This window comes from Taeniopygia guttata, chromosome 12 (assembly GCF_048771995.1).
Source record: "Taeniopygia guttata chromosome 12, bTaeGut7.mat, whole genome shotgun sequence".
Lineage (NCBI taxonomy): Eukaryota > Metazoa > Chordata > Aves > Passeriformes > Estrildidae > Taeniopygia > Taeniopygia guttata.
In genome coordinates, this window is record NC_133037.1 from 12834390 (window position 1) to 12853677 (window position 19288).

Sequence of the window (19288 nt, forward strand, 5' to 3'; positions counted from 1 at the left end):
AGCCGGCGGTGCTGGAGGGGCCGTGCACCCCGCCGGCCGCGACGGGCGCACGGGGCACCGCTTTGCAGGAAGAGTTTTGGAAGAGTTTTGCCCTCACGGGGCTTCACGCCGAGCTTGACCAGCGGGAAGGGGCCGGTGATGCGGGCTCGGCGTGGCGGCCGGGCCGGACACACGCACGGCGGGCGCACGCCGCCCGGCCCGGGGCTGCGCGGGGTCCCGCTGCTGCCGTACGGCTTTAAAATCCAGCCCCGTCTGCAATAGGCCGGCCCTGGGCGCATGCGCTGCCCAGAAAGTTTTCCAGCTGCCGTTGGCTCTCTTAACTTTTTTTTTCTTTTCCTTTTTTTTTTTTTTTTCTTTTTTTTTTTTTTTTTTTTTTTCATCCTTCGCAGTTTTAAGCAGCGGGGTGAAGAGGAGCGAGGGAGAGACGCGGGGGGAGCGGGGCCGGCTGCAGCGGGCGGGGGCAGAGCCCCACGGAGGAAAGGTCGGCTGCCGCGACGCCGCCTGCCCCGGCTTGCTCTCCCGCGTATCCCGCTCCCCGGCGCTGGGCGCCTCTGGCACCGATGGATTGGGGGAGCCGCAGCTCCTGAAGCCCGGACTGCTCCCCTCCCCCTGCCCCTGCTCGCCTTGCAGGATCAGTCGCCCCGTAAGACAGGCAAACGCGTGCACAGCCCCCCTCCCCCTTCCCGCTTGTGCAGAAACTTCTTTTTCTGTTTGGGCTTTTTCTTCTCAGTGTAAAATGGAGGGAGCCGGCCCCGGGATGGCTCTGCAGCGGCGGACCCCCGGCTCTGCACCGCCCAGCCTTTAAGCAAGTGAAGGGGGGCGGGCAGGGGGGAGCCCTGCACCCGCTCGGCTCCATCGTCCCCCTCTCGCGGGCCGGTCCGCGCCGAGCTGCGGAGGGGGCGGTCGGCGGCCCGAGCGCCGGCGGAGCCGGGTGGGAGCGCGGGGAGCCCCGCGGCGGCACCACCTGGGCTGGTGGGACGGATCGTCGCCCGCGGCGCTTTCGCTGCCGCTTGTGAAGATTTTTATTTGCTTCCGCACAATCACGCCCACGGGCGCTGTGTGCGTGTGTTGGGTTGGCTTTTTTTTTTGGCTTTTTTTTTGGCTTTTTTTTTTTTTTTTTACCTCCTTCTTCTTCTGCTGGTGGAAAGCCCTAATTACTGCGATTGCTGATGGACCTTGGAAAGAAGGCTGCACTGGTGCCCCGCTCCGCAGTCGGACACGCTCGGTTTGCGCCGGACACGGCGGCCGCTCGCCCGCCGCCCCCCGCCAGCTCCGCGGGCCCCCGCGCTCCCCCGGCCGCGGCTCGGGACGATACCGCCCGGCTCCTGCGAGCCAGGATTTTACTTTCGTCTCGCCGTTTCTCCTCCTGCTCCGCTTGGATTACTTGGCTGCTCCCGCTCGGGGATCCCGCGCGATGGAGGTGAGTCCGCGCGGGTGCGGGGGCTCCGCGCCGCAGGGGCCGCGGGCGCGCAGGGTGGGCTGCGCTCGGAGAGGTGCGGGGCCCCGGCGCGGGGCGGCCTCTCCTCCCCTCCACGGCTGCCGGCGGGTGCTCGTACCTCTCCACTCTCACCCAACGCGGAGAGTCCTGCTCGCCACTTGGGAAAAGCTCTTGTACTTGCTGGTTTTCCTTCTCTTTTTAAATTTCCCCCCGAAGAGAGGCTGCCCGCCGCAGGGACACTTGCTGGTCTCGCTCTGCCCGCCGCGTCCCGGTGCATCTTTCTGGCAGCGGCTCCTAACGCGAGTTTAAAGACATCTTTCCAAACTTCCCAAACTTTCGCGAGGAGGATCGCTATGGAGGAGCCCAACGTCGGCGCTAATGGTGGCCTGTACCTTTAAGGAGAACTGGCTTGGGGCCAGCGGAGGACCCGGAGTCAGCCCCCCCACCCCCCTCCATTTAATTTTATTCTCAGTTTCTGGAGATTATCACTCTGCATCTGCAGCGGGTCCCGCCTGGGTCAGCGCGGAGGAGCGCGGCTCCTCGGGGTCCCCTTGGCGCTGCGAGGACTCCATGTTGGAAAGGCTGTTGGCTTTTTGTTGTTTGTTTGTTTTTAATTGTCAATTGTATGGTAAATGGGCTGCGCTCCGAGGGTCACGGGGAGTTCAGCGGGGCCGAGGAGCGAGGCTGTCCCCGGGCGCCGAGGGAAGGACACGATGTGCCTTCACCCCCGGGAAAACAACCCCTCTGCGCCTCCGGTGGGGAGAGCTGGGCCGGGACCCGACCAGTGCCTTTCCCTGCAAACGTGAGACGTGGTCTGGCTCCTCCAAATGGCTGTGAAGACGCAGCGGGGAGCAGGGGGCGGCCGGGGGGTCCCCGCGGAGCCGCTGCGCCTCCCGCGGTTTACAGCCCCCCGGAGCCGGGCTCTGGATGCCGCCTGCCCGCTGGTAGTGCTCCTAGAAAACCAGATGCCTTCGCAGGCTTTCCAGACACCCCGTGTAAAACAGGATCAGAGGCGATCCCGCGGTGCAGGATCTGTAAAAGCCTCTCTTTTCATCTCGGCAAGGAGCGCGGGCTCCGCATGGGGTGCGTTAAATACCAAAACCCAGTCTCCGCGGCCCTACAAAGTTGAACACGGTGCCTCACACTTCTCCAGTGCTCCGTGCTGCTGGGCAGTCTGCCTTTTTTTTTTTTTTTCCTCTTTCTTTACTTTTTTTTTTTTTTACTGTTGGTTTTTTTTTGGTTTTGTTTTTGGTTTTTTTTTGTTCTGTTTCTGGTGGTACCTTGTCAGCTGCTGCTTGCAGAAGCGCCGGGCTTGCCCGCGGCCGCGGGCGCAGGTGCCTCCTCCGCCTCGCTGCCGGGCGCGGAGCGCAGCCGAGGAGGGGACGGCAGCGGGGCCGGGGCGCGGAGGAGCCGTCGGAGGGGCCGAGCCCCGGGCGAGGCCGCCCCCTGTTGGGAGCGCGCCGCCACCGCTCCCGGGGCGCCGCCGCCGGCCTAGGGCTCCGGCGCAGCGACGGAGATCGGGGGGCACCCGGGCCCTTGCAGCGGGACAGCGGCCTTTGGCCCTGCCGACCGCGCCTTGCAGCGGGGACAGCGCTCCATCCCGCCGCTGTCCCGGCCCGCCGCTCCCTCCGGCAGCTCGGCGTGCCCGGGCTGACTGCCGGGCCGGGTTCCTGCACAGCTGTCGGCGTCCCGCATGGGCACCGGCGTCTCCGACCTCCTCTGGGCTCGGGCACTTTCGTGGCGCTTCGTTGTTACTGTCATTATTTCAAGAAGTAACAAGATGAACAGAGCCCGGCGCGTTGCGCGCTGTTGGTGTCGCGGCTTGCCCCGCGCACACCTCGCACCTCGCTTCGCCTGGTCCCTCGCTCTGCACGCCCTCGGCGTTCGCACCTTTGCCGGGACTGAGTCCCTGTGGGGCGGGCGGGCTCTTTCTGCTGCAGGAGACCGGCCCCCGTTTACCCACCCCCAGCAGCGGGGACTTGGGGGGGCTCATCTGGCCCGGCAGGGGATGTTTAACCCGCACGGCGCGGGGAGGCTTCACCCCCGGGCTGCAGCCCGGAGCAGTGTTGGGGAGCGGCGCACGGGGTCCCCACGCTGCGGCAGCTTCCCCGCGTGTGCCCGGGCAGGTTCCGTGTCCGGCCCCGCTGCCAGCGCTCCGCTCCTCCCGGCCCTCCACAAACAGAAATAAATTAGAATTAAAAACACCTTCAATTCAGCGTTAAGGGCCTTTGGAGAATGAATAGGGAATAGGGAGCCCCCAAGTGTCGAAATGTCCTTTTTTTTTTCCTTTCTTCTTTTTTTTTTTTTTTTTTTTTTTTTTTTTTTTTTTTTTTTTTGTCTTCCGAGGGGAGGGGAAATAAACCCCGGGAATGGCTCTAGGGAGAGAGTGAGAGAGTCCCGTGTGAGGACCAGACGGTGATCGCGGGACCTGTCGGGGGAAGCGTTTGACTTCCAAGACGGCAGCCCGGTTGTTGCAGGGTCCGGGTCGGGACGCAGAGCTGCTCCTTGTCGCTCCTGGTACCTCCCCGGGCCGATACCGGCTCTGGGGCTGCCGTCGGGGCAGTCACCGCGGGGCCAGCGCGGAGCTCGGCGCTGCCTCGGCGATCGCGGAGGGCGGGAGCCCCGAGGCTGCGCCGCGATGTTTTAGGGAGCGACGGAGGACCGGCCGCATCATCCCCGGGCGGGAGCCCTCGGGTCCCCCGCGGAACCGACCACTCGAGGCACCGGCCCCCCTCCCTGTCGGGCTCCTTTGCAAACCTGAAGCCGCCTTTAGCCAGCCGTGAGCCTTTCGTGTCCCCGGCGCGGGCAGCCATGGGGTAATGCCCGGCCCGGGGCCCGCGGGTCGCTGTAGCGCCGGGGCAGCGGGGATGGGCCCCGTGTCCGGGGCAGCGGGGATGGGCCCCGTGTCCGGAGCAGCGGGGACGGGCCCCGTGTCCGGAGCAGCGGGGATGGGCCCCGTGTCCGGAGCAGCTGTCGCGCTCGGTGCCGTCCCGTCCGGCCGCGGGCGGGGTGCGAGCGGCGGGGCCGGGGCAGAGGGACGGGCGGGCGCCCCGGGAAGGCGGTGTCCGCGGGGGGTGGGGGCTGGCGGGGTGGGTTCTGCCCGGTGCAGCGGGAGCTGCGACGTGCCTGTGTCTGGCACCAGAGCCTCGGCGGGGAGAAGGGCCGGCGAGTCAGAGTCAAGTTAAAAGGGGCCCGGAGACTTCCGTTGTTTAAACTTGAATGCTCGAAAATGGTCTGAGAAGCAATAAACAATCTGATCCTTTTTCTCCCCCCTCTAGAAATCCAGTGCAGTATTAATCCACGGAGGTGCTGTGGGGACAGTTGGCAGTACAATGGCTTCTCAGTACCTCGTAGTGGCTCTGGCCGTTTTCTCCTCTTTTACCCAGGTTGTAATAGAAGCCAGCTCTTGGTGGTAAGCATCTCGTATCGACTTGGTTTTGAAAGGGGGTGTCAAGATTTGCTTGCTTCAATGTCTCTGTGCTTCTTCTGTACTTTGTTTCTGCGGGAGTGCGGCAGGAGCGAGGCAGCAGGGGAGAAGTGTGCTGGTTGGAATATGTTGTGTAGGAAAAGGAACGGGTCTGTCGAATAAGGGTAAATGTGCAACATCTCGTCCTGTAAAACACAGTTTTTAGAATGCTGTCTGGTAGATTCTCTGTGAATTTTATCATCTTTAAATTACTATAATTGCTTTTCTTTTAAAAGAGACATTTCAACTCCCTTACATTAAATGTTTTGCATGTACAAGAGAAAATGCTGATTTGCAAGGAAAAATTAAAGTTTCAGTTTGAAGTTTTCTGTAACTGAAATGTTTACAAATATATTTCGTTACAAAGGAGTACGTTTAAATTCCTGCTTTGGCAAATTATCTGTATAGTATACAATGTTGAGAGTTCTTGAAAAAGGTGTTTCTCTGCTTTTTCCAGTGATGCCTTTTGGATTTATAGCTACTTTTTAATTGAAATGTATCATGTGAAGAGCACTTTAAGAATTAAGAAAACAAAGTTGATTTTGTTTAGAATGAATATACTTGCCTGTATGTTTCTGTGTTGTCATTTGGAAGAAGCTAGATGTAGTCTGTAGCAAGTTTCTAACTTCTGGCTTGCTAAAGTTTTCCCTATTTGTTTATAGTAGATCAGATTGAAAACCCAGACTTAAATATAAAATATGTGTTAAGACAAATTGGGATTTGGAGAGCTTTTTTCATTTTTGCTTTATTTATTTTCCTCGCCTTTATTTTCCTGGCAATTGTTTGGAGCTTCTGGTTTTTTTACTGTGTCAATTTAAGCTGCTAAAAGACTGCCTAGATGCAAGTCTTCCAAGTCTGTGTCGTACTTCAGTCTCTAATGTATGGTGATAACCACATGGGTGGAAACTAGTAACTTCATTCCTGTTCTTCAAACAAAAGTTTCATATTTAAGTGTCTGGGGTTTTTCCTCACTTGTTAACAAAAGCAGGAGTTGTATACTCATGTATAAAATACAATTCTGTCTGGGATTTCTAGATTTTTAAAAATTGCTTTATTTTATTTTGAAGTCTACTGTTTATTAATGCAAATCTTTCTTTGTGCAGGTCTTTAGGGATGAACCCCATGAACCCCATGAACCCTGTTCAGATGTCAGAGGTGTATATTATAGGAGCCCAGCCACTATGTAGCCAGCTAGCAGGGCTTTCCCAAGGCCAGAAGAAACTCTGCCAGTTGTATCAGGACCATATGCAGTTCATTGGAGAGGGTGCAAAGACGGGCATTAAGGAGTGCCAGTATCAATTCAGACATAGAAGATGGAATTGCAGCACTGTGGACAACAACTCTGTTTTTGGCAGAGTCATGCAGATAGGTAGGAAGCAACATCTTTATGATTAAACTCTTGTCTAAGGATATGTATGGCACACACTGTTCTGCACTTGAATCTCTTGCCAGGTTCTTACTGAGTACTGTATACAATCAAGTGTTTCTAAAAGTTGGCAAAGGAGCTGGATTATTTTTAGCTGGAGGTGATTTCCCACCACTGTCCAGCCATATGTCTTGGAAAACAAAGTAGGAATATATATTTGCATATGGGAATAGGGGAGAAAGGAAAATAAGGCCCTGAAATCTCTTTTTTAGAAAACCTGAGACAAAACGAAGGCAACCTACAAGAATTAAAACCAGCAGTGTCTTGTAAAATTAAAGATGTCCATGTCTAGTTCCAAAGTTAGCAGCTGGATAATAAATCGCTCTTGGTCCAGAGGTTAACTGAAAATTGCTGCTCTGTCGATTAGTGTTTATAGGCAATTCCTCCTTGCTTATTTCCAGATACAGTATTTTTTTTTCTTTTTTTAAGGAAAACAGATTTATTTTTAAATTGCTGTAGCAGGGTAATTGTCAGGAGATCAGTTCTATCATGGTAAAATGTGTGATTGTCCTTGTAACTGACATTTAATGGAATCATGTTGCTGGTAAGAGACAGCTTCTTGTTTAACATCTTATCACAATTTGGTGGACACCCAACCCTTCCCCTATCAGATCCTTTCTGAAATGGCCTTCTCCAGTGCTCATGTGCTGCCTGCCTTTCTTGGCATTTAAGGACCTCTTAGTATTATTTTAAAGTCCTTGGCAAAATTTTAACCAGTCCTGTTAAACGGGGTCCATGGTGAAACCTTCCTCTGACTTTCTCAAGTCAAATTGCTGATTTTGTGTAATCAACTGAAAACCACCTACTTTTCTGGGTGACACTTGTGATCTTTTAAGTAGAGAGTGGTACACTGGCAAATGCAGCGCTGCTTTTTAATTGGAGTTGTAAAGTAAAGCTTTTATGGCAGCGTTTTTCTGTCCTGCTTTAGAAAAAGTTTTAAAATCAATCTCAATCTAGGTTTGTTTGTAAATGGACTGACTCCAGTTAAAAGTTAAGGAATGCATCAATTCAAATTTGGTCTCTCAGTTTTTGTTAAAAGAAATTTTTATTTGGAGATTGTAAGACAAATAGAAAACAATCTATTGCATGAAAGTACCGAATTGGAACATTTGATTTTAGATAAACAACCTTCCTGTGCTTTTTAAAGCACAGTATTAACCCTCCATAGAGTTTGGTGGTTTTTTTTACCTCACTCAAGCAAAAGTCTAAAACATGAAAGCAAGCTTCTTCTGTACACCTCTCTGTTCTCATAATCTAAAAAAAGTCAGAAAATTAATTAGGCATTCATCTTTCAGCCCTTATTTATTATCCCAGTAAGTGAAAATTAGCTCAGGGGAACTGTTGGTGTGAAGGAGTGTACAGGATGGGGCCCATGATTTGTGGTGTCTGTCTCTGGAATCAATATTTCTTCTGCCCTCCCCAAGTATGACAGATCTATTTAAAGGTGGTTCCTTTCAAGTTAAATAACTTTGCCGCACCCTTTTGCTGGGATATGACTGTATTAGCTGATGTCTACACAGCAATTCATCATGTAATTAAGCCACTTATTCTAATTGCAGATGGAAGCAAGGTTAATAGCCATATTCAGGAGTTAGAGCATGAAGAGTATATTCACTGAGAGCAGGAAGGAGGCGTAGCAGTTGTAGTATTTCACGCTGCCCCTCAGTAATGACCAGTTGGTGTTCCTCTGTGTGGAGGGAAAAGTGGACACTTTCAGAGCCCGATTCCATTGGCTTCAGCCTGCCATGCCCTGTGTGATGGGCTGTCAGATACCCCTTGCTCCCAGCAGTGCAGGAGGTGCAGGCTCTGAGTGCACATTGTTTGGGAGATTTTGCCATGTGCCCTTGGTTGCGCCCCAGAGAGTTCCCGGGCACGGCACTGCCCGCCGGCCCAGCCACGGCCCCGTGTGTCAATGGACAGTCTTTCTTCCAGGATTTACCCTGCAGTTAGCTAAAGCTGTACAAATAAACCTGCCCTTGGGTTTGGAAACTTGCTCTGTGGCTTATTGAACTGTAAAATTTTAGGGCCCGTGTTCTGCACTGCTCTCCTTGGGTGCTGGTTCCCAGGTCAGGCCACGGTGCTCGCTGCCATCTCCTGGCTTTGTGGCCAGCCCTGTGCAGGCTGCACATGGGCTTTGCACACAGAGCTAAGTGCTAACAGGAAACAAAATCACTGCATCCTCCCCCTACAGCTCCGTGTGGTTGGGGTCCAGTTTATTCTGCCTTCAGCCTGATGCTGAATGCTTTTAAAATGCAAGACAAAGAACATTTTGTATCTTATGTTCAGGTATTAAAAAAAAAAAAAAAAAGGTTCTGTTCTTGCAGACTTATTCAGATCAAGTGTAAAGCTCAGCGCCTTGCTCTGTGGGTGGCTTCCTACAGTGTGTGTATATTGAACAGTTCCATTTCTATGTTTTATATATATGGGAGAGAGGGGACTCGAACGTGTTTGGAATGTGTGTTTGCTTGCCATGGCTACAATAGAGAGAAATCCTGGACTGTGGGAAAAGACAGATATGTTTGACAGTGAAGGAAAGCACAGTTGTGCCTAAAGACTGAAAAAAGAAGGAAAAAAAAAGAAAACTCAGAGTAACTCATCCGTGTGGAGCCATCATTCTTAATGTGTTCCTGGGGTCGATTACTTGAGGCGGTGTTGGCTTGAAGTGAACTTCAGCAGCTGATGCTATTTTATAATTTGCCTAAATGTTCAAGGAGGGAACTTGCAGGGCAACTCTCCTTTCTGTACCCAAGCCTTTCCTTCTCCTTCCCACTGAGAGTAAGTTCTTTAAAATTTGTTCCAGGTTAATAATGAAAACTAGTCAAAAATAGTCAGCTTTATGATCCCACAATAAGTGGCAGAGTTAACCATGTGAAAGCATGAGTTAACTAAACATGCAAAAGAACAAAAATGGAATGGAAGAGGCGAGTCCTGTGGTCCAAAGCAGACCACGTTTCTTTCCTCTCAATATAGTGGAAATTTTGCTTAAGGAATTAATCCAAAAATGTGTGTTACAGAGCAAATGGGAACATTAAAATCTGTATGAGGTTCCCTCTGCTATAGTTTGCAGTAGATGCAAGGCTTAAGTCACCACATAAAGCCAATGTTTTTTTAACTGAAAATGCTATTCTTGTAACCCTTTATACCCGCAATTCATACTTCCAAGAGCAGGTGTCTGTGAGTAGAGACCATTGTAAAGTAGCAAAGTGCTTCTGATCTTTCTCAGGTCTCATCTTTCCTAACATAAGATTTCTGATTTTTCCCATTTAAACCCAGCATCTATTACTAAAATTAATCCAGCAGATGACATCTGTTGTATTAACAAAGCTGCTCTGATCATGGTATCATCTCGATGTTAAATGTGAACCAGACTTCACATTATATATGTTTCAGAAGTGCTTGAAAGCTCCTATTAGGTTTGACCTGTCATGATATGTCTTGTACAAAGAGATTTTGCCTAAAAATGTTGCTGTCTAAATATACGTGACTTGCCCAAAACGTGGCCTCTTAACATCCTAGTTTTTCAAAGGCCCATGATGTTCCCTAAGTAAAATCATGTAAAATCAAGATTAAAAGCTAGCTTGATGTATTGATTAGACTAAAGATTAGGAATAAGACTTAAGTCATATAAACAGAAAAAAAAATATTTAGTCTATTCTTAGTCATTCTGAGAATCTTTCTTGGAAGCGACTCATTGGGATGCTGTCTCTTAAGGAGAAAACAAAATTCAAGTGTTGCTCTCTGGTGCAAGTCTTGTGTTTGTTTATCTGCGAGCTTTGCTGGTTGTGCTCAGAGCTTGTGGCACCCTTGGAAAAGTGATTGGGGAAGTCAGACACTTAATGAGGTGGGATCCAGTACTGTCAATAGGATGGTATGTGGCCATGTCTTACATTATGGGTATTGTAACTTTTTCTTACAGAAAATTGGAAACTTGAGGTTTTCCATTTCCATTTAAGGGCACCAGATGCAGGAGAAAACTTTCAAGGCCACCTCGTGCCAAGGGTTTTTTCTTCCCTGTAATTTGTAAAAATGATTGTCCATGGGCTCCCTTGCCATATTCACAAGACCTGAAGTGGTGGATAATAACCAGCACAGGTTGTTGTTAGTTTTAAATAGTCTCCTCCAGAAGTGTCTGGCTAATGTGTAGGGTGAAAAGTTGTGTGTTATTCTGCTGTGCATTTCTTTTGATACTAGGAGACTTCGTAAATTGCTTGAACTTTAAATAAATTGGAATAAGTGGGTGAAGTGCATCAATCACGTTTGAGAAGTAGTAATTTAAGAACCAGACTTCTAGAAGTTGTATTTACATCTCTTTCTTCTGATGGGCAGGGAGCCTGTTACCCTTCCCTCCCCTCACATGCAGGCATGTCTGCTTTGGCCCCGATGGCCTCATGGCCCTGACCCACCTCTACTCTGCACTTTCATCCAGGCATTCACCAGCGTGAAAGAGAAGTGATTTCTGCTCTTGACAAACCATGTGTGCTCACATGGCTTGGGTTGGCTTGGTTCTTTCAGAGTGAGGATGTTTTGGGCAGCATGGTTCAGGGCTACTCTCCCTTTTACCATGCGAGTGAACTTGGTGGCTCTGGAGAACCTTTGTCCTCCTGGCCCATCAGCAGGCCGGCTGTGGTGGCTGTCCCCTAACCTCGCTTGTGTCTCTGTGCAGGCAGCCGGGAGACGGCGTTCACCTACGCGGTGAGCGCGGCCGGCGTGGTCAACGCCATGAGCCGCGCCTGCCGGGAGGGCGAACTGTCCTCCTGCGGCTGCAGCCGCGCCGCGCGGCCCAAGGACCTGCCCCGGGACTGGCTGTGGGGCGGCTGCGGGGACAACATCGAGTACGGATATCGCTTCGCCAAGGAGTTCGTGGACGCGCGCGAGCGCGAGCGAGTCTACCAGCGAGGCTCCTACGAGAGCGCCCGCATCTTGATGAACCTGCACAACAACGAGGCCGGCAGAAGAGTGAGTGTCTGCACCACAGTGTGTCCCTCCATGCTCCTTCGCATCCCTTCTTTTTGGGAAAAACATGGTTCAGCATGGCACAGAGCAGCCCCCATGGCTTGTCTTTGTTTTCATGCACAAAACAAGAAAATGGCAAATACAGGGTGTGGATGGGTGGGGAGTGCATGAGTTGATGTTGCTTTTGGTTTTCTGACAGTCCTGTTGCTTTCCTCATTGGGGAGGCTGGGACCAAAGCGTGTTGTGTTTCCCTCTGTATTGTTTCATGAAAAGAGTCCTGCTCGATGTGGATTCTCTGTAGAACAGAATTTTATTAGTTGGTATTTCCAACCAGGACAGTGTGTGTTGGAAGGAAGAAGGGTGTGCTGGGCTTCCCAGGCTGGAATTGTGCCACAGGATTGTTCTGACTTTTTTTCTTTGCCTGGTTTAAGAGTATGTGAAAAGCTTCTTATGCTATTAGAAAACATGGTCTTCTGTGGTTGAACATGTCTTCATGGTTTCTTTAATCTCAAAAATGCTTTAAATGAATGGGTGTAAAATTTTTTATAATAGCCTGAATATGAAGAGCCAAAATCATTATTTTCCTACAGCTTGAAGTGCCAGCAATAGTCAGCTGAGACTTTGCACTTGTGTTCTAAGGTGAAGAAGGATGAAAGATAATTGAAAATTAATAGTATTTAAATGTAAGAGGAGGGTGTCTGAAAGCAATGGACAGGCCAATTACTATTAGCAAGAAGAAAAATTACACTTTCACAGTTGCTTGAGAGACTTGAGGAGTTTTTTCCTTCCTCAGCCTCATCTTTGCAGTGCCATTTGGCAGTGTTAAGACTCTGTAACTGCTGGGTGGAAGCTGTCTACAGTATCATCTAATGTGTCAGACCCCAGGATTTTTGGGGCAGTGTCAACACTGACTCTTATTTTATTTGTACAGGGCAAAGGACTGAGGTTTCCCTGCCAAAGCTTTGTAAAGAGGATATTGCTATGTAGCGCTGACTCCCACCCATAGGTGTTTGGGGGTTTCTTCTTGGATGAAGTCTCTCTTCCAGAGCAGTATTTGGGATAGGGGGAGGATGCCGAGCCAAGAGTAGACAATCAGCTGCAGCTGAGCCAGGAGCAAGAGGAATCTTAACTCTTTCCCTAATTGCAGCCTCAAGCAGAGATCAATAGGGAGAGCAACTCAGATAGAAAATAAGGGCATGTTTTACATTTCTCAATGAAACAGCAAAATCCTTTGCTGGCGTGAGAGCAAATTCCTAAAATTTGAGTGCAGCCTGAGTGATGCTGCTGTCTGGGCTGTGTGTGCTGTTGTGGCTCTCTCCGTTGTGGGGAGAGGCTGGTGAGAATCTCCTCTCCACGTCCTCCTGGCTCTTCGGGGTGCTGGGGGAACATGGGTGTGTCAGCTGATTTGTCCTTCCCACTGTATTGGAGGAGGGGAGAAGATGCTAAGGTGAATACTGTGGAGGGGCAGGTGGGAATAAGAAGAGGGCAGGAGATGAAGGGTATAAATACTCTCACAGCCGTGCTAGTCATTGATCACAGTTCTTGTTTCTCTCCCCGACTCCTGCAGACGGTGTACAACCTGGCTGACGTGGCCTGTAAGTGCCACGGCGTCTCCGGCTCCTGCAGCCTGAAGACCTGCTGGCTGCAGCTCGCCGATTTCCGCAAGGTGGGCGATGCCCTGAAGGAGAAATACGACAGCGCCGCCGCCATGAAGCTCAACAGCCGGGGGAAGCTGGTGCAGGTGAACAGCCGCTTCAACGCCCCCACCATCCATGACCTGGTGTACATCGACCCCAGCCCCGACTACTGCGTGCGCAACGAGAGCACCGGCTCCCTGGGCACCCAGGGCCGCCTGTGCAATAAGACCTCGGAGGGCATGGACGGCTGTGAACTCATGTGCTGCGGCCGGGGCTACGACCAGTTCAAGACGGTGCAGCGAGAGCGCTGCCACTGCAAGTTCCACTGGTGCTGCTACGTGAAATGCAAGTTGTGCACAGAGATCGTGGACCAGTTTGTGTGCAAATAGGGCACGGACGAGGTGGGAGGAACTGCAGCCACCTGCCAGCAAGGGGTGCAGGCCCCTCTCCCTTTCCGCAGGACTATCTCCACTTTATTTATAGAGTCCAAGGAGTTTTCGTCTTCTTTTAAGAAAATTAAAAAAAAAAAAAAAAAGAAAAGAAAAAAAAGGGTGGGGAAGGAAAAAAAAGAAAGAAAAAAAGAAAAAAATATAAAGGTTGCAAAGAGAAGTGCCTGGAAACCCTCTCTGCGTCCATCCCAGAACTGTGTGAGGCTTATATTTTTGGCAATAATGGGGGAGAATCTGAGAATATTTATTTTACAAAGTTAAAAAAAAAATTGACTTTTCTTACGAACAATAGAGTAGTTTGAGGGGAAAAGCCAACATATCCTAATTTAGATCCGTGGAACATAATACATGTGCAGTAGACAGAGCAACCACGTAATGTGCTTGGGATGTTAGAACAATCCTTATGGATGTGAGGAACACACAGACCTGTTGATGACTTTTAGGTTCAGACACTAGAAGTTCCTAGAGTAGGGTGTATAAAGCTGTTCAGTGCATGTAGGGCTCTGTAAATAAGGGGTATGTTCATCACAAGGTGCCGGTGTCGGTTGCCCGCCAAGGGTCAGCGGAGGGCAAAGAGCAAAGGATCAGAAAGGCTTCAACTGCGCTATCCCTGAGTCACCAGGGCTGGTTCCAGAACCGAGCAAGACAGGAAAAAGCCCAGAAAAAAAAATCTGCCTTGGTGAATAATAAAGATATTCTTCAAGGCAGAGCTTGGCCTCATCAGCTAATGGTGACGTTCGAGTGTCTCGTGTGCCGGAGCAGCGCTTCCCTGCTGCCGGGTGTGGAGCAGCCCGGGGCAGGCTGCCCGGAGCACTGCAGCTGGGCAATGCTTACAAACAGCTTTGCTTTCCCAGCCTGGAAAGCCCATGGAAAGGAGAGTTCCCCAAATTTGAAAATGCCTTAAAATGGTGTAATAGCTGGCTGTCTTTCAAAACACAGCTTGACAAATAACTCCTCTAATTTTATGTGAGAAAATAAATCATTAGATATCGGCTCTTGGAATGACTGATTTTTATTCTTTTCGCAGATTTTGGGAATGCTTTCACTCAAGGAGACAGTAGTTTCATATTTTAATAACATTAACTGACTATTATAGTTCAATGAAACGTTGCAGCAATACCAAATTTATCATCCTATGTCTTAAATACACATGCTTTAGATAATATACTGCAGATATACACTACAACTGTTCAGACTATACTCGAGCAGTTACATATATATGGGAGAACTGTGGTCTCTGGTGTCTGATACTTCAAAGCTTTTTGTACATATATATTTTAATGATTTAGAAATAAATAAAACATCTAAATTAAAGGGGCAGTTCATCCCTTATTTTCTTTTTCAGATCTCTTCAGGTGTTTAGATTGAGTCTAAGCTTTTGGTGGGTTTTTATTTTTAATTATTATTTTTAAAGACCTTTTAAAACTTCTGAACATTAAGGATAATTACAAAGAAGTAAGCCTCTTCCCAATTTCAGGACTTCCTTGGGTGGTTGGTAGAGGCAGCACTCTGCACTTGAATTGATACCAGTCTGGAGATCACTTCTATTCCACTCTCACATTAAGGGCATTATTGATTGTTGCTGAGAGGAGACACCTTCCAACTCCAAAATGTGCTGCATTTGGCCCTTGCTTTTCAGTTTTTGAACAGAGAATTGTTATTTGTCAAACAATATGTGTTCCCCCCATGCTGTGTAGTTACACAGGATCTCATCTTTGGTTCAGATGCCCCTTTCCAACTCAGTTCTATCCTACAAGTTAAAGAAAATGGTTTTGCAGATACCAAGTGAGGAAAACCTTTCACTTTAGCCTAGTTGTACTAAAGCCTTGACTTTTCACAAGCCTTTAAGCTGTATCATGAAATTCATCTTGATCATTTATCAGCTTCTTAATGGCGCTTTATTGCTCTTAATTTATTGTACAAGGAAGTATTTACCCCTCATCTTCAGATGTTTGCAAAGAATATCTTTAAAGTAAGAGAAATAAATAAAGCACTAATTCATGGAATATGTCACTTTGGTTTTTATTGTACAAAAACCATGATCTTTTTTTTTCATTTGCTGAATCACCTCATGTTCCTTTTTAGTGACTTCTGTCTGAGCAGAATTGAATCTCATGATCCTAGCTATTAAAACCCTATTTAATGTAAAATATTTTACTTGTCATTCAGATATGTAAATCTTCTATGTCCTTTCCTCTGTTCTGTACATTTAATGTACATATTTCTGTCTTGTGTGATTTGTATATTTCACTGGTTAAAAAAAAAAAAGAAAGGATTATGCCATAATTGAAGATAGACTATAAAAATAAAACTTTGGTTGTATATTGGGAAGTGGTTTTAATTATCTTTCAGAGGAGGGTTTGTTGAGACAATGAGCAGAGTTGATTTTTAAATTTATTACACGGTAAAACAGGAAAGTGTTTGTTGGCCAAACATACAAAGTACATTTTGAAGTTTTATTTCAATATTAAGAAGACGTACAGATAGAAGGGGAAGACTTTTTAAATAGAAGGGGGAAAAAAACACACCAAAAATCCACTTAGAAACCCCTGTGGCTGTGAGCTAGGCAACATTTTAGAGATGGGCAACTACTAAATTGCCAGTGGAGAGAGACTTGGGTTGTTACTTGTGTGCTTACAGCTTCCAGGGCTGCCTGCAGGGATTTTGGGGCAGCTGCTTTCAGTAATGCCAGTGAGGGCAGCAGGGTCCTGGAGTGAGCAAAGAGGAAAAGCCCAGGGCACTGGGTCTGTGTGCTCTGGGTATCTGGGGGTGCTTCCCCCACATAGCTCTGACTGCCCTGGGTGGAGCTGCAAGGTGTGAGCTCTCCAGAAACAGTACAAATGACAAATGAAGGGAAGAATCCTTAAAGAAAGCCAGGAAGGCAAAGTGCAATGAAGCATGAATGAAGTATTCATATTAAGGAGATAAAGCAGAAAACAAAAATTAATATGACCCCCAGGGTTTCTGTTTTGTGACTGGCTTGTCTTTGAACTGATTTCTTAAATCATGATTTTTTTTTTTTTTTTCGCTATAGGTAACTTGATCAATTAGTGGCCTTTCTTTGCCTTTCTTTTTTTTTTTTTTTTTTTCTTTTTTTTTTTTTTTCTCAAGGATGGATAACCTTCTAACATATCGAAACTCTTTTTGGCTGCCAAGAATGTATTATCCCACAAACCAGTAGACCAACATCATGTGTTTAAAATAGCGATTCTGGGCAAATGCAACGTTCTGTGGTCCTATTACTGACATCTGGTTCAGTTTTCCTCTGCTTGTATATTGACCAGTATTCTTTATTGCAAAAACACAGCCCCTATTTAGGAAAGTCAGCATTTTTTTTTTTTTTTTTTGGACTGGATTATATTCAAGCTCTTCCCAATAACAGAAAAATTACCAAAAAACTTCTTTATTGCCAGCAGTAAATAATCTGTATTCAAAATAGTCATTATGGGCTCAGATACAAGAGAGTTGTTTCTAATTTGCACCAAAGTTTATCTGTTTAATTTTGTTAAAAATGCTGTTTCAGAATCTTGGTTTTTAAGTAATAACTTCAAATGTTTGTGTTGGGTTATGTCTTTGCCAATACTGAGATCCACTCTGTTTTTGCAAAGTACCAAAGCCCTGAGGTGTTGCCGGGAAGTGCACCAGAGATAAGAGACTTGAAGAAGAGAATGGCAGCTTCAAGTCAGACACTGCATGCAGGATGCAAACTAAAATCCTTCCTTTCTGAAGCATTGGTTTGACAGAATGATCTTAGAAAGATGATACAAAGCTTGTAGGAATTGGTACAGAAGCTGACAGAAAAGCTGCTTTTCTTGAAAAAGAAGTTTTGAGGAATAATATCTAAACCATTAGGATATTCATTGTAAAAGTGTGGTTTTGGTGAATCAGGAAAAATGTCTAGTTTTTTTCTTCTGGACTATATGCTAGAGGAAACCAAGAACAACGAGGAAAAATGAAGCTCTCTTAAAAATATAGGTAAGTGTATTAATGTAAAGCTTATGTATGTACTTGCTGACTGTGGTAGTCTTAAAACTGTTTATCTATTATTGAAGTCAGTTTGGAAGGCAGGCCTGATCTGTTCTTTTGCTTTTTGGAATTTTGTTTAAAATCCTCAACGGGGGAAAAAAAAAAAGAAGAAAATCTTTCTTCCCTACTCCAGACTCTGGTATGTCTGTTTATGTTGCAGTGGGATAAAGGATCCATGTAGGAGCACAGTGAGAGGTTTGTACATGAAATGTTGTTTTCTTTAAAGGTGTGATTAAAAAATCCAATCTGTCTCGTGCTCTGCTCTTATATGAGATTGCGTGTGCGCATTTGTATATACTCTGATGGTATTTTCCAATTGTGTTGGCCAAATTCTGCTTTTAGTTATGGTTAGGCATCTCTCCTGACTCTGGTGGTGTCATATGAGCCTGACATTTTTCGACCAGACGTGAAGGCCCCCCTGCTTAAAGAGAATGCATATGAAATATATCAGCCTTTCTTCTGCTGGCTGGTTGTTTAAACATGGGTAACTGAATTATTGTGAAACAAATTCTGGGACTGCAGCTGCAAAAGCAGTAATACGGTATATTCGTAGTGATGTTTCTACGCCATACCTCCTAATTTCCCAGCTGATTTCCAGTGCAGACAGAAAGTCTAGAATGCATGCGGTATGTTCCTCATCATATAGTTTATAAATGTAAAATAATGATTTGTCAATTACAGTTTCTATTATAGAGATAAAATGAGATCTTTCGGGCTCTCCTGATTTGTTGACAGGCCCTTACCTTTGGCTGTGGGAAGCACTGCTGGCCTGGAGCAGCACGAGGTGAAGCTGCTTCGGGACGTCTCTGAGGGCCGGGCTGTGCACTGTGGATATTGGTGCACTGATTGCTTTTGTAGCCAGTGTTGGTTTACCTTGTGTTGTCTTTCCCAGCAGTCCTGCTTTCTCAAATGGTAATTGAACAGCAGCAGTCAAAATACTCTGCTGACGGAGAACCTTTGGCCACTCCATGGGCAGTTATTCAAACACTTTCTGAACCGGTTTGACCCATTGCTGATTTATTCCAGATCCATTGCGAGGAATTTTAAAAATGCAAACTCTACACTAGAGTTCCTAGCATGGCTCACAGTTCCTTTTTGGTTTCGTTCTGTTTTCATAAAGCACTCCATACCAACCATCCATCTTCTTTAAAGTGTAGTTTTTTGTTTTGTTGGGGTTTTTTTGTTTGTTTGTTTTCTTTTTTTCCAGTAATTTTTTTGAACACCCTGAGTAAATGACATGGTTCCCTCAATAAAAGGTGATACTTTCTGTACTTTCTGTGCCATTCCTGCAGTGACTCCCAGACCTCAGTGACAGGTTCCGTGGCAAGAACCACTTCCAGAAACCGCCCATCCCTCAGGGTTTCCTCCTGCTTCTCCTGGGCAGTTGTTAGCAGAGTGCAGCAGCTGCAGCTTGTTAGTCTTAAAAGTCTTGGCTGCTGTTTTCTGCTGCTGCTTTCTGCCTCTCCTTTTGCCCACTCAAGCAAGCCTATCTCCTGTTAGGTTTTCCTGTTGTTTTTTATACAGAAAATTGCAACTTTACACAGCTTTTCTCAAGTATGGGCTGGGATTTACTTTCCATGACTGTTGATCTCAGAAGAGCTAATGCTTAGTAGGCAAATAGTGCTAGTTCTTCTCAAGTATCTCTTTGCTTTGTAAATCAGCAGCCTTGGAGGAGTGAAGGGTAATCCCTGAGCAAACTTGAACTGGCCATTACCTGGGACAGGGAGGTTAAGGTCATTAATGCTATAAAATACTGTTCAGATGTATTTTTGTGCTTTTCTTTTGGCAAAAGAGTTCACAGCATGAAAAAGAGAGTTGCTACTCAGTAAGATGTGAAGTAGTAATCCTTGAAGAAAATGGGGTAAAGACCAATTTATGGTTTGCAAAGTCATT

The 19288-nt window shown here is 47.4% G+C and overlaps 1 protein-coding gene across 3 annotated transcripts; it reads left to right on the forward strand.

Moving 5' to 3' along the window:
* The first annotated feature begins 383 nt into the window (after window positions 1-383).
* WNT5A (Wnt family member 5A) lies at window positions 384-15700 on the forward strand. 3 transcript variants are annotated; one of them, XM_002192854.6, is made up of 5 exons: window positions 384-1420; window positions 4717-4850; window positions 6008-6273; window positions 10994-11286; window positions 12851-15700. In XM_002192854.6, the coding sequence occupies exons 1-5, from the start codon at window positions 1415-1417 to the stop codon at window positions 13307-13309; spliced, it is 1158 nt and encodes a 385-aa protein (XP_002192890.2). In that variant the 5' UTR covers window positions 384-1414; the 3' UTR covers window positions 13310-15700. The 3 variants fall into 3 exon arrangements, with proteins under 3 accessions (XP_002192890.2, XP_072790898.1, XP_030139040.1); XM_072934797.1 differs by lacking the exon at window positions 384-1420 and adding an exon at window positions 4094-4217; XM_030283180.4 differs by lacking the exon at window positions 384-1420 and adding an exon at window positions 4116-4254.
* Window positions 15701-19288: the final 3588 nt, after the last annotated feature.

What these genes read in the sequence shown, in the direction of transcription:
- WNT5A (XM_002192854.6), top strand. An exon ending in ATAGAAGCCAGCTCTTGGTG is followed by an intron (nt 4,851 to 6,007) that starts GTAAGCATCTCG and finishes TTCTTTGTGCAG; the next exon opens with GTCTTTAGGGATGAACCCCA. An exon ending in TGGCAGAGTCATGCAGATAG is followed by an intron (nt 6,274 to 10,993) that starts GTAGGAAGCAAC and finishes GTCTCTGTGCAG; the next exon opens with GCAGCCGGGAGACGGCGTTC.